Source organism: Scyliorhinus torazame, chromosome 1, assembly GCF_047496885.1.
Source record: "Scyliorhinus torazame isolate Kashiwa2021f chromosome 1, sScyTor2.1, whole genome shotgun sequence".
NCBI lineage: Eukaryota > Metazoa > Chordata > Chondrichthyes > Carcharhiniformes > Scyliorhinidae > Scyliorhinus > Scyliorhinus torazame.
This window is the reverse complement of record NC_092707.1, coordinates 80,852,279-80,866,597: the sequence shown is the minus strand read 5'-3', so window position 1 is coordinate 80,866,597 and position 14,319 is coordinate 80,852,279. Positions and strand designations below refer to the sequence as shown.

Below are 14,319 nucleotides of genomic sequence, written 5' to 3'. Positions count from 1 at the left end.
TTGACAAATACATGAATAGGATGGGAATAGAGGGATACGGACCCAGGAAGTGTAGAAGATTGTAGTTTATTCGGGCAGCATGGTCGGCACGGACTTGGAGGGCCGAAGGGCCTGTCCCTGTGCTGTACATTTCTTTGTTCTTTGTTTGTTCTTTGTTCAACTGCCGCTTGTGGGAGAGAGTTCCAAACCTCTACCACCCTCTGGGTGGAAAGGTTATTCCTAACATCTCTTCTGAACGGTTCAGCCCTAATTTTTAGTCTATAGCCCAGGTTTTAGAATCTCCAACCAGTGGAAATAGTTTATCATTATCTACCCTGTCTTTCCCTGTTAATATCTTGATATGAGTCATATTGGCTTCTTATTGCAAGTCAGGCAAGATTACAAGTACAAATTGTTTGTTCACTAAACATTGCCAAGGAATATCACATTCAAATGTCCAAATGTCCTGGTGTCAAGGACTCGAGGACACAGTGCCAATCTCTTTGCCCCAAAATTGCAGAAGAAGATCGGATTGCTATAACTATCCACCCATTTGTTTCTCCCTATGGTGGTGGGCAAGCAGAGCAGGACATCTCTGCAACCGAGAGACACAGCCAAACCTAACAGCTGTTAAGGTCGAGAAAGGGTGGGTGAAGCGAGTTCACATGGAACCTACAAGAGGGAATTGGGTATACACTTGAAAAGGGGAAAAAAGTTCAAAGCCAGAGGGAAAGAGCAGCGAGTAGGGTTACCAATCCTCCGGGATTGGCCTGGTGTCTCCAGGAATTGAAGATCAATCTCGGAGCAAAATCATCAGGACGTTTAAAAAAAAAGTTTGTCATTTTTCTTTGAGAATTTCTCTTTACTAGACATGAAACGGTATTGAAAATGAGGAAAACAAAGGCCTTTTGATTGACAGTCAAGCACCGTCCATTTGGGTAAAGAGTCATTTTGGTCTCCTATTGGAGTAGGAAGGCAGGATGAACGTGTTGGCCAACTAATGGCTGGAGCATGGGGGCAAGACATGTGACGAACCTTCCAGGGATACACGGAATCACAGTTGGTAACCCCAGCAAAGGATGTGGGACTAAGAGGATACCTCTTTAAAGGAGCTGGCACAGGCATGATGCGACCAATGGTCCCCTTCGTGTACTGTAACATTTTGTGAAGTACAGGCCTTTTTGCAACTTTGGAAGTCGTTTAAATTCACGATGCAGGCACCAAGGCTGCGAGCCCCATTTGAAACGAGAATGGTTGCAGTCATCCACCAAGGCTTGTGGTGGCATGGGGAATGAATGGGTGCAGGCAGCTCCATGCGATCATCCATTTTGTGGGTGCTTACACAAACCTGGGAACCAAAATAATAATATGGATAGTGGGCCCCACCGCGAGGTTGCAGCATTTGAATTACTTTGCATCCAGCATCCAAACCGATTATCTACCTGAGGGTGCATTTATTTTTCCTCTGCTTTATGAGCAGGCACAATCTGAGCTGCTGGGTTCAGGTACCAGGAATTGGTGGCAAATGGGGTACAGACAATGAGGGGGCAGAAATTTTGACCGAGCACTTTCCTACTCCTGCCCCAGCTTCACTGAATTCTCCTTGGCTGAGCCAAAGGTACAATTCACAGGTTCCAGGTGGACGAGGCCCATGTGAAAGGGGGGCAGGAATGGGGGGCATTTCCTCTGGCTGCCTGCCTCTCATCTATGGTATTGTACATGAGCTCGGGTGACCTTAACAAGGGAGGCCTCTGCAACCTTGGGAATTTGAGGATCTCCCAGTAGTGTCTCCTAGACTCCAGCAATAATGCTGTGTTGCCAGTTACATTGTTATGGTTGCTTTGGGTAAAACAATCCTGCTTATGTTAATGTTTATTATATTAGAGTCATATTTTGTGCTAATTTATACTGGGTGACACTTGAATTCCTCTGCCGCCACCGCCACCCCCACTCCCCCGCCCCAATTAATCCATTTTTAAAAGGGCCCACATGAACTAAAAAATGGCACAATGATTTGACCTGTAACTCCAAGCTGCCCACACGCCACTGTACATGACTGGCATTGCATCAGCTCTGACAACTCTGCTTAAGAGGGGCCATGTGCGACTACTTATCCTAGGGTATTGCAACAGGCAGAAAAATAAAGTAACAACTCAACCGGTTTTCAGAGGAATATTCCTAACTTGCTGCTTGGAATTATTTAACATTTTTAAAAAAGCAAATCAAAGCAAAAGAAAGGATTCCATATGGAATATTCTCACACAATCCATGTGCCATACTGTGTAACTGGCCCTGTCCTGCCAGAGCTGAAACTTTTTAAAAAGACACACTCAGGTCATTCTGTGCTGTAAACTCGCTCATTACAGATGGACTGATTGGGTTAGTGGTCTTCCGTGTGTTGGACAGAAAGCTGGTACCAATTTTGAGTGAAAGAAACTGGGCAGAGGATTTCTGGAAGTCAGGTCAGCTTTAGACTTACAGCTCTAAAAATGAAATTTCACTTACAGCAAATGATGCAACAAACCTGGTTATCAAGGAAACTTTCCTCAACTGAAAGTTGGGGGGGGGGGGGGGGGGGGGTGGAGGAGGAAATGCTTCGCTTACAGACGATTGCATCAGTCTGACATGAACGAGGAAGTTTCCAGCAATTAAAATAGAACCGTATAAAATGTGTACACACAAAAATACATACATAATTATAGATAGCTACACACCCATACATTATGATTAATACAATTAAATAAACACATGCATAATTATTATTAACCTAATTAAATATATATAGAGAAATATTCTTAGTTATTTGTGTATATTGTATGCCTCATATATCCATATTGTGATTATATATATTTGATAGATGTAGGTTTTATATATGCGTGATGATGTTATACTTTATTATGGTTACAGAGGTACATGATATTAACGGGTGTGATTATATATATATGTGTGTAATGACTGCAGCAACTTCATAAACAAGAACTGTCGCCATCTGAGCTATTATTTTTATGAGTTACTCTTCGATATGACCAATAAGACTGCAGGTTTTCGATGACGCACAGGCTGCTCAACCAATGGTGTTAAAACACGACAGTTGAAATTGACCCAGGGGTGCACTATCAGATCAGACGGAGTGTCAGGGAGAAAGAAAGAGAAACTCCCTCTGGTTCACTGCAATAACCCACCTGGCACCGGGGGGCAAGGGGGCAGCAGCAACAAAAAAGTATCATTGAATCTTCCTCCCTCGATACATTGTCAGGGCGAGAGGATGGTGGCGATGAACACTGCGGGCTCGGCCAAGGTGCTGCTGATCCCGGGAGGGAAGCAGCAGCAGAGCGGCCTGGAGGTCAGCCGTCACATCTCGGTGGTGTACCCGCCCCAGAGCGACTCGCCCTCGGTTCCGGCGACAGCCGGCCACGGGCACAGGAAAAGGCAGCGGCTCACTCACCTCAGCCCCGAGGAGAAGGCACTGCGGAGGTAGGGGAGTGGGGGTGCGGGGAGCTTGCTCCAACAAGGTGGGGGGGGAAACGGGCAGGGCAGCGAATGGGGGCTTTTGACCGGAGTGACTGCAGCACCGGTTAAAGTGGGACTGGAGCGGCTGTCAGTGCGGATTTTCTCATTGTGTGCGACCGGATTAACGACATGTTTAAACGCCGACCCGGCGATTGCGTTGCTGGGCTGAGCAGTGAGGCTCTTTTCCTCATTTCTGTCTCAATTCTCCTTTTCAGTGTCTGATTCCTTTCTGCCTGCGTGGCAGCTCAGGCTGGGCTTGCGCAACGCACTGACACACTCGACCTTTGACTCACTCAAAATACACACATTCTCCCTCCTCCTGTAATTTTAATCAAAAACAAGCGCTCATTGAAGGACTTGGAATGAAGCAACAATTCATTCACCATCTCACATTTTAAACAATATCAAGGCATTGACTTCATGAAGCAACAATGTATTCAGTATCTCTCTAATTAAGCAGAATCATAGGATTGAATTCACGAAGCAACAATTTATTCACTTATCTCTCTGTAATTTGGGGATTGAAGGATTTGAGAACTAAGAACACTTGTATCTCTGTAATTTTTACGCAGCATCTACAGCACTGAAGGCTTTAGAGTGAAGTAACTTTTTAATGTTTTTTTTAAACTTAAAAAGGAAGCTGAAGAACCGAGTGGCGGCACAGACAGCCCGAGACAGGAAAAAAGCTCGCATGTCTGAACTAGAAGAGCAAGTATTGGAGATGGAATCCGAGGTGAGGAGAAGTTGGCATTCCCCCTTTTTATTTAAAGTCCAGAATAAAGACAGTCAGTCTTCCAGCTCGGATTGCAGCAGCGATTCAGGTTGAAAAGCACTGACTATTTTTTTGGTTTATCCCCCTTCTCCAGATACAAAGGTCCAATTTATTTGGGGCAGGAGAATTAAAAAAAAAAAATCCGCGGCAGGGATTTTTTGTTTTTAGCTTTTTTTGTTCTGGATCACAACATTCAATGTTTCTCTTCTCTCCCACTCACCCCTCCCTCTCTTTTTTTTTTTGAACCCCACAGAATCAGAAACTACAGATAGAAAACCGACTCTTACATGAGAAGACACATAGCCTGCTGTCTGAGAACAGGGAACTCAGACAGAGGCTAGGCATGGAAGTGTTGGATGCTGAAAAAGAGAAGGTAAATGTGTGAGACGGACTGTGAATTACTCCAGTTTGGGGAATTAAAAAAAAAAATGTAGGTGAATGGTTTTTAACCCTCTAGGTCCTCACGAGCTGGTGGAAGGTGCCATGTCCCGGAATATGAGCTGCCCAAACTGGCAGGTCAGCTGTGGTAACCAGGAGACAGAAATTTTCATATCCTTGAGGCCCAGAATTGGGCTTTTGTGTAATTGCACCACCCCCCCCTACCCTTCAAAACTTGGTGACCTGCCAGTTTCCAATTTGCTTAGTGGATTATTTGCATGCATTAAGATTTGAAATAGATTATTTTTGGTCAGGACGAACTTTGCAGGTTGTTCTCGATGAAGTGCTGATAACTGCTCTTTTTTTTTTCTTTGGAAAAAAAGCTGAGCCATTGTAACGTGCTCAGGATTTTAGTAATTTATGAATTGGAATTTGTAATTGTCCCAGTCTGATAATGTGTGACTCCCAATGATCACATATTACTATATCTCCTGTTTCTACCTCCTTCCCACCCCCCTCTTAAATTTTAATTTTCACGATTAAACTCCAGCTTGTCTTGAATCCTGGATGGTGTAATAGCGAGTCCTCCATCCTGACCTATCCAACGCTAACAACACTTCTGCCGTTATCACTCTTCCCTCCTTGATTCCTAATCTATTATTAGGGATGTGGAAACAGAGCATGTATTTTGTAACACGGGGAAAGTCGACATATTTCTGAATGGGAATTAGCATTTTGGGGAGAGGATGGAGACCAGTGGATGTGATGTTTGGATTTTCAAAGACTTTAAAGGGCTCCTGGGATTGGAGGTGATATATTAGCATGGATTGGTTAATGGACAGAAAACTAGGAATAAACAGCAGTTTGAATTGACAGTCTGCAAGAGCGACAGGTCAGTACTTGGACCTCAAACTATTTGCAATCTATAATCAATGACTTGGATGAGGACAGCCAGTATAATGTTAACCATGTTTGCAGCTGCAGTGAGGTGGGAACATGATCTATGAGGAAGGTGCAAAGTGATATAGATGGGTTGAAGTGAGCAGGCATATAATCGGAGAAATGTGAAGCTATTGACTTGTAGCAAAAATAGAAAAGCAAAATATTTTAAATAGCGAGACTGGAAGTTGTTTGTATTCTGAGGGACCTGGGTGTCCTTGTGAGCAAACCAAAGTGAACTTTGCAGGTAATGCATGGAATTAGGAGGCAAATTACTTTTATATTCCAATCCCTCTAATCAGAGCAAAGATGTCTTTTTGCAATTGTTTCCGGCTTTGGGAAGACTGCATCTGGAGTGCTGTGTACAGTTTTTCACCACCTTGCCCAAGGAATATACATTTGCCATGAGAATGCAACAAAGGTTTATTGGCCTCTTTTGAATGACAGGATTGACTTGAGGCTAGATCGGGTAGAATCTGTTTATACATCTTTGAATTTACCAGAATGAGGGGTGATCATATCTGAAGTGCAAGAATGACTAAAATCCACTTTTCCAAATCATGTTGCCTGTTGAGGTGCAGCCATTTTACATAACCTCTTGGAATGAAAGGCTGGAAATATTTGTACTGAGGTTCTAGTTTGACCCTTTTGAAGTATTTAAGGAGCTTGGATGACAAATATTTCATTAAAGAGGACTTAAAACCTTCCTTTTAAAGGGAGGGTGGAAATACTTTATTTTGGCTATCTTAGATGGTATGGTGTGTAAGGAAGCTACTGTAGAGAAGGAAATTGGGATCATGCCTGAAGAAAAGTCTGACATTTGATGTACTGTGACATTTCTTGATACGGCAGAATGGTCTTCTGCTTGTTCTGTGTCCATCCAGCCCAGCAATCATTGCACACTCACATGAACAATGATGGGAACCAAGTATTGATGTACCTTAGTGCCCCATCACTAATTGTGACACAAAATGGTAATTTTTAATTTTTAAAATAATCTTTATTGTCACAAAGTAGGCTTACATTAACACTGCAATGAAGTTACTGTGAAAAGCCCCACATTCTGGCACCTGTTCGGGTACACAAGAGGTAGAGTTCGGAATGTCCAAATTACCAAATAGCATGTCTTTCGGGACTTGTGGGAGGAAACCGGAGCACCCGGAGGAAACCCATGCAGACATAGGGAGAACGTGGAGACTCCGCACAAACAGTGACCCAAGCTGGGAATCGAACCTGGGACCCTGGCGCTGTGAAGCCATAGTGCTAACCACTATGCTACCTGAATCTTGCCTGTATCTAAACTGCAGTATTGCATTAAAGCATGAATTTTGGGCTGGTTAATTTTCTGACCTGATAGGGGTATCCTGCTTTTGAAAACACTTGCTGTAAATAAGCTTGAGTTTTACAGAGGATACTGATGTGAATTATTGAAACCTAGTTTATGAATGTGGCCATGACAATTTGTGCTCGCATCTCCACTTGTTTAAAAAGTAATATTATTGTATAATATTCCAGTGCAAGAATACTATTTATTTCTCAGTGGGGAGAAAGAACTTCATATCCAAGTAACTGCTCTGTTTGCAATTCCAAATAAGTTGTATTGTAGTTGAATATTGGCAATAGAGCCTGTCCCTCTTCTGCATCCCACATTTTCATTGCACCACCATTGTCAGCCATGCATTCAGTTGCTTAGATCCTTGGTCCAACTACTTTCCTCCTCCTCCACCCATTATACTTCACCAAACCTCTGCCTTGCTCATCTTTGCAAATATTCCCAAACGTACCTCCGTTGTCTGAGATTCCGTTGCCTGCTCTATCTCCTTTTGTGGCTTGGTGCAAGGGGGCTGGATTATACAGGGTGGGTGCCATGATCCTAATTGGCTGCCATGAGGTAATCTAACGCTGCCAGCAATGTTAATGGCTGAGCAGACTTTTGGGGTTGAATGGGCTTCATCTGCTGGAGTTTGTCTGCCCAGCTCTCTCTTTTTTTTTTTTTTTTTCTTCCCCCGCCCACCCACACCATTGAAACCTGGCAGGTGGGGGGGGGGTGGGGGGAAGAAATGTGTAGTCCAGCGCATGTTTATTCTGTTGAGCTACAATAGATAAATAAACGCAGGTTATTAATGAATGCTCACGGTGCTGAGTACTTAGATATTTTGTGCTGATTTATTTTTTGCCGTGCAGATACTTCTCCAGGCCAGAGTGGAAGAAATCAGCCTGGCAGCTGGGTCCGCTGAGTCCGCAGCACTCAGACTACGTGTGCCTCTGCAGCAGGTGCAGGCCCAAATGTGTGCCAGCCTGACAACTTCCACATGGATTCTGACAGCAATAACTCTTCAGACTCTGAGGTAAGACTGGGGGCGGCCCAGATGGGCAGCAGAGTGGGTAATGGGTGAAAGCACCTCTGGGACCACCACTAAGTTCCCATGAAGCTTGCACGTCTAGCAATTCCCGTGAAATTCTTGTCGTTACTGTCTTACATGCTTGACAAGCCATCTTTTGCTGCACTTTGATAAACTGCATTTAACCAGTTGTAGGGCAGTGGAAAACAGTCAAATGTCTAGAAACAAACACTGGATTGACCTGAAGTGAAAGATCATTATCTTTGACCAACATCTCCATTCAGAATAACTAATTCATTCATTAAACAGGGTATTGGTAAATTGCATGGCAGCTTCAAGTGTTTCTTTCTGTTTTTAAGACGTCCCCAGATGGTTTAATTAGGATAGGAAATTTAAAAAAAGAAGAGCAAATACTGAACTGAACTAATGTGGGCAAGTTGGGTTCAGCAATTTACGGTTGGGGTCTTGCTATGTTTTTGTTTTTAAAGCCGTAACTTGCACAGGAAGTGATGGTGGCAATTGAAAGTCTGGGGCTGGTTTTATCAGCAGCATCAGCCAGGGAAGGGAAAAATCTGCTGACTGCATTCCTCCTTTTATATGCACAAGTCTCACAACAATGTGGCATATCTTCCATATCCCACGCTCAACACTGAAAATAGGAACTGGTTTTTCTCCTGAAGAACCGTTTCGTTTCAGCAATACTCATTCTGTACTAATCTTTTTTTCACCCCGTGGCTCCTTTTACTGGGCAAGTAACCTGCTTTCACTTCAATGCACCAGGATTTTCACCGTCTCCTAAGATTTGACATTCAATATAGTAGTTCTGCTGTAGCAGCAGATCACACTGTAGACATTCTTGGATGTTTTGCCCAGGTCAGATCACTTATCCCACCCAGATTCAATGGGAACTATATTTGAGGTTGCCCCATTCCCCTCCAGTGAGGAGGACTGTAAACAACCTGAAAATATTGCACATTTCTGGGCTGCATTCAGACATCTTGCCCCCCGCCCCACCCTGAGACAAAATGTCAGTCAAGTGCAACCATGACTTCAATTAGAAAGTAATTTTGACTTTCATTTCTGTTTGAAGTTCTGTAACTTTTAACCGTACTGTCCTTGAATGTATTCTCGAAATGGGCACCATGTACGAAAGTTGACTTGAGCATTTGTTTGGACTGAACGCATTTCTACACTTTCTTTTTTTCAATCAAAAACTGCTATACACTCAGAACATCTTGACAGCAGTTTAAACCTGTCCTGAGTGCATTTTATCCTGGAATAAAATAATCTCAAGCCAGCTAGCAGATGTCCCAACCTAATATGAAACAAACTGCTTTGTTTTTTATTTTTCTCTATCCAATGTTGTTTTCATGAATTATAACCAGGAGTGCATCCTACTTAAACGTCTGCATTCTAACATATACCATCAATCTCCCCTCCAGCAGTCAATATCACTTCATAGTTTGAGAACATGTGTGAATGATTATACTAACAATTTTCAGGGGTGATCAGAAACCTGCTTTGAAGGAAGCTTGAACATGGTTAATGGCCCTTGTTATCTTCCACTATTTTATAAATGTTCATAAAGAGCCTCTTATCCATCTTGATTGTCCTAAAATTAGTAACAAGGGTGTGACCATATTACCTGTATTGAAACTGTTTTGATTCCCAGAATTGCAAGCTTCACCTTTTGAATTTCTGCATCGTTTATGTTTCACCTGTCAATGCTGAGAAAGTGTCTAACTGACTTTTTTCCTCTCTCTCCCTCCAGTCTGATCTCTTCCTGGGCTTTCTGGACTACTTTGACCCAGAAGCCTTGCTCCGTTTCAGTGAAGAGGAATCTCGATCCTTTGCTAACCTGGGGGATTGCGCCTACAGTGAAGACAGTGGTTCCCTACCAGCCTCCAACTCTGCCCCTCTGGGGGCCCCATCAACAAAGCTGGAAGCCATTAATGAACTGATCCACTTTGACCACTTCTACCACAAGCCTCTCGCTGAGGCCAGCTTAGTACAGAGCAGCGAAACTGCCATCAAAATTGAGCAAGCATCTTTCAGTGGCACAGATGAAGGAATAGCCGAAGCCCCTTTACAAGTGGAGCTCAAACAGGAACCCTTGGAAGATGAGTTCATCACTGAACTGGGACTTACAAACATTCTTTCATCCAGGCAAAATCAAGAAAAGCCCACCTGTCCTACAGATTCCTACAGTGACTCTGATTATGAAGGATCCCCATCTCCTCTCAGTGATATGTCCTCCCCACTAACTCTGGATAACAGCTGGGAGGACACTTTCACAAGTGAACTTTTCCCCCAATTAATAGCAGTATAAATGGTCCCAAAGTTTGGTTCAAGTAGAGCTGGATTCTGTCTAGTACATACAGGGCAACTTGCTTGTATTACCCAAGACCATGTTAAAACGAGTTGCCTTGTTTGTACCATAACGTTTCAGCTATTTGAACACTGGTTTGAAAATGTAACCATAAAGCAAACACTTGTGCATTTGGCTTTCCCTGTACAAGTCCCAGTGTACCACAAGAGGAATGGAAGTTCCTCATGATGCACCAGTCTATATCATCGGAAATTGATATGTAAGCCTGTATCTTAGTTGTCATTACTCTCTTGCATACCCGATTTCGATGACTAGTTGAAGTTGAAACAATGATCCTTGTTTGCAACTGTAAATATTGTCCCAAATTAAATATATTGTACTGGGATATCACAATGCTGTGGTGTACAGATCAGCCACTCGTGTGTGGATGCATACTATATACGAAGTTTCTGTAATAAAAATTTACAATGTAAATGCTTGTCTGATTTTCACCATCGGCTGTTTGTAACTGTAAGATGCTTCTCAATTTTAATATTTAAATTTGTGCAATTAAAAAAAAAAAAGTGCAATGAACTAGTCTCGTCTACGTTATGCTGAAAAACAACTTGAGGTATTACACTGCAGTAGATAGTAGGTTGAGCTAACACATGAAGAATGGATGTTGAAAATTGGCAACAGTGACAAGTTGGCAATTCTTTGGATGAAAATCGATGTTAGATCATTTGTTAGTTCAATAATTAAAGCAATTTCACTGAAGCTTCATCTCGTCCACCCTAACCTTCCAGAGAGTGTACAATAATCTTTATTAGTCACAAGTTGACTTACATTAACACTGCAATAAAATTACTGTGAAAATCTTGTGGTCAGTGATTGTGCCACAGGACAAACTCACCAATGCTTTATTTGGGTTCCACAAGGTGTACTGAGCTCCAGAACTCACAACCTTAGTGCAAAAGTGAACAAAAGGTGACAAGTTGAGATTGAATGTCTTGCAGAAGAGAACACCAATAGGAACAGATTTCTAATTGATCTTTACCGATGTTGATTAAATAGAAACAAAAGCCTTATTCCCCAGCAGTTGGGAAAGGGTCTAGCAGAGCACCCATATATTTATAAGTGTCCTGGCAAGAAGACTGTACTTTAATATGGCTCCTACAGCATAATTGGGATCCTATGATGAATTTGATAAGTGCCAGCCAGATTTCCTGGGACTTGGAAGCCAAGCAGTGAAAGGAATGTGGGAGTGGTGAACTCGGGGACGTTAAGTGCCTTTTACAGCACTTCTTGTGGGCTAGGAAGAACAGCAGTATTCCCTTATTCCAATCAAGGAAGCCTTCATCCCTCCTACTGATAATGGCCTGTCTCTTCCCTCCACAAGTCAGGATCTCTCCCCACTGATTATCACTCTTATTTCCACCCTCCCCTCCCCCACAACAAACACACACCAATAACCCCTAATCCCATGCTCCATCCTGATTAAAGGAGACCGTTCCACTGGGGTTTCCAACAGCTGGTTTCCATTATACATAATCATGATACAAAACGCAAAATATAATCAGGTTCCGCTGTTAAAATTACACAGGACTGGGAAGGCTGCATTTTGGTGAGCTCTGGTCTGCTCGTCTTTTAATGCTTTATCCTTGTGCACATTTCATAATTGTCTTTTTTGGGGACATATTCTTGGTAATATTTGCATAGGTGATCCTGATTGGAGTTTTGTGATAAGCTCAGTTAAATCATAAAGAATCCTCATGTGATTGAGACGGTTGGAAGGGGCTGGAGTGGGGCCCAGCTTGCAGCGGTATTGTTGCTGATGAGTGGGGTTATGTCTCAGCACTGCAGTGGACAGTGGGATGATGACTGCCTCTGAGAGTGTTGTTTTGGATGATTATCTTGGCTGCACGTTGCAGGTCTTTGGTGCTCATCTTGAGGAACCGCAAAGTATCTTGAGAATGCTGGAGGCGCAGGAGAGAATCTGTGAATTTGATGGAGTACTTTCCCTGATAAAGGCCTGTCTTGGTTTTGTTGAGATCCTGCAGCATCGTGTGTTGCATATCCTGATGGATTCAGCAGGGAGGGGCTAGGCAAAGAGTGTCCATGTGTCTGGTTTCTAGCGGAAAGTGAGACACAAGTTCCCGACTGAGTTTGAAGATTAGTTGCCGTGCTTTGGTAATCCTGATTTGGAAGCTGGGCGTATCAGGTTCAACAGCGCACAATTTATCCAGTCTAGAGGCCTGTGATCGGTTGGGTTCCCTGACCACTGGCCTTATATTATCCCTTTAAAAGAAGATGATGTGGAGATGCCGGCGTTGGACTGGGGTGAGCACAGTACGAAGTCTTACAACACCAGGTTAAAGTCCAACAGGTTTGTTTCGAAGTCACTAGCTTTTGGAGCGCTGCTCCTTCCTCAGGTGAATGAAGAGGTCTGTTCCAGAAACACATATCTAGACAAATTCAAAGATGCCAAACAATGCTTGGAATGCGAGCATTAGCAGGTGATTAAATCTTTACAGATCCAGAGATGGGGTAACCCCAGGTTAAAGAGGTGTGAATTGTACCAAGCCAGGACAGTTGGTAGGATTTCGCAGGCCAGATGGTGGTGGATGAATGTAATGCGACATGAATCCCAGGTCCCGGTTGAGGCCGCACTCATGTGTGCGGAACTTGGCTATAAGTTTCTGCTCGGCGATTCTGCGTTGTCGCGGGTCCTGAAGGCCGCCTTGGAGAACGCTTACCCGGAGATCAGAGGCTGAATGCCCTTGACTGCTGAAGTGTTCCCCGACTGGAAGGGAACATTCCTGCCTGGTGATTGTTGCGCGATGTCCGTTCATTCGTTGTCGCAGCGTCTGCATGGTCTCGCCAATGTACCACGCTTCGGGACATCCTTTCCTGCAGCGTATGAGGTAGACAACGTTGGCCGAGTCGCACGAGTATGTACCGCGTACCTGGTGGGTGGTGTTCTCACGTGTAATAGTGGTATCCATGTCGATGATCTGGCACTTATTGCAGAGATTGCCATGACAGGGTTGTGTGGTGTCGTGGTCACTGTTCTGAAGACTGGGTAGTTTTCAAAACCTCCTGAAAAATCCTTATCTTCAAAGTTCCTTCCAAGCATCTTCTCTTGTAAGATTGTTGATATTTCCCAGTGGAGAGCATTCCCAGTAATGGTAATGAGTTGTGCACTAAAGGTTTCCTCTTATCCTGGGGCAGCATGGTAGTGCAGTGGTTAGCACTGCTGCCTCACGGCACCGAGGACATGGGTCACTGTCCATGTGAAGTTTGCACATTTGTCCCATGTCTGCGTGGGTCTCACCCCCAGAACCCAAAGATGGGTACAACCCAATCCACATAGGTGGATTGGCCACACTAAATTGCTCCTGATTTGGAAATTTTTAAAAATGTTGTACTTTAAATTTATTTTTTAAAAAGGTTTAAGGTTTCCTCCTATCCTGTGTAAAATGGGTGCTTGGAACTTTGTGTTGTGATCTGTGGAGCAGCGTGAAATAGCCTATTAACCTTGTCACATTGTGTTTGTTAAAAGTAGCATTAAAGAGGTGGCAGTGCATTGGCAAATGCTTATATAGCATTGGAAGTACAACATTTTGTGCCCATAGCGTTGCTCTCAAAATATTTGAGACCAATTTTCATCAGTTCATATGTCACCTGAAATGTTAGACCATTCTTTCACTCCCTCCCTGTTCAAAAAAAACTTAATTTATATAAGCCCCTTACACAACCACAGGCCATCCCAAAGAGCTTTACAGTAAATTAAGTACTTTTGGAAGTGTAATGCAGGATTTGCACGAGTCAATCTGTTGCATAGCAACTCCCAACAAAAGCAATGGAATCACGACGAGCTCATCTGTTTTTAGTCAAATTTGATTGTGGGATAAATATTAGAAAGGTCACTAGGGGTAATCCCCTGTTCTTCTTTGCAATGGTATGATGGGATCTTTCTACGTCCACCTGAGGGGGCAGTTGGGGCCTCAGTTTAATGCCTCATTCAAAAGACAGCACATCCACAACTGCCTCATAGCTCCAGGGACCTGAGTCCAATTCCGACCTTGGGT

At 43.5% G+C, this 14,319-nt stretch overlaps 1 protein-coding gene across 1 annotated transcript; it reads left to right on the top strand.

Moving 5' to 3' along the window:
- Positions 1-3,093: 3,093 nt before the first annotated feature.
- Positions 3,094-10,040, top strand: xbp1 (X-box binding protein 1). Its single transcript, XM_072497083.1, has 5 exons — positions 3,094-3,453; positions 4,126-4,222; positions 4,515-4,634; positions 7,763-7,926; positions 9,692-10,040. Exons 1-5 carry the CDS (start codon positions 3,245-3,247, stop codon positions 9,879-9,881), a joined length of 780 nt encoding a protein of 259 aa, XP_072353184.1. The 5' UTR covers positions 3,094-3,244; the 3' UTR covers positions 9,882-10,040.
- The last annotated feature ends 4,279 nt before the right edge of the window (positions 10,041-14,319 follow it).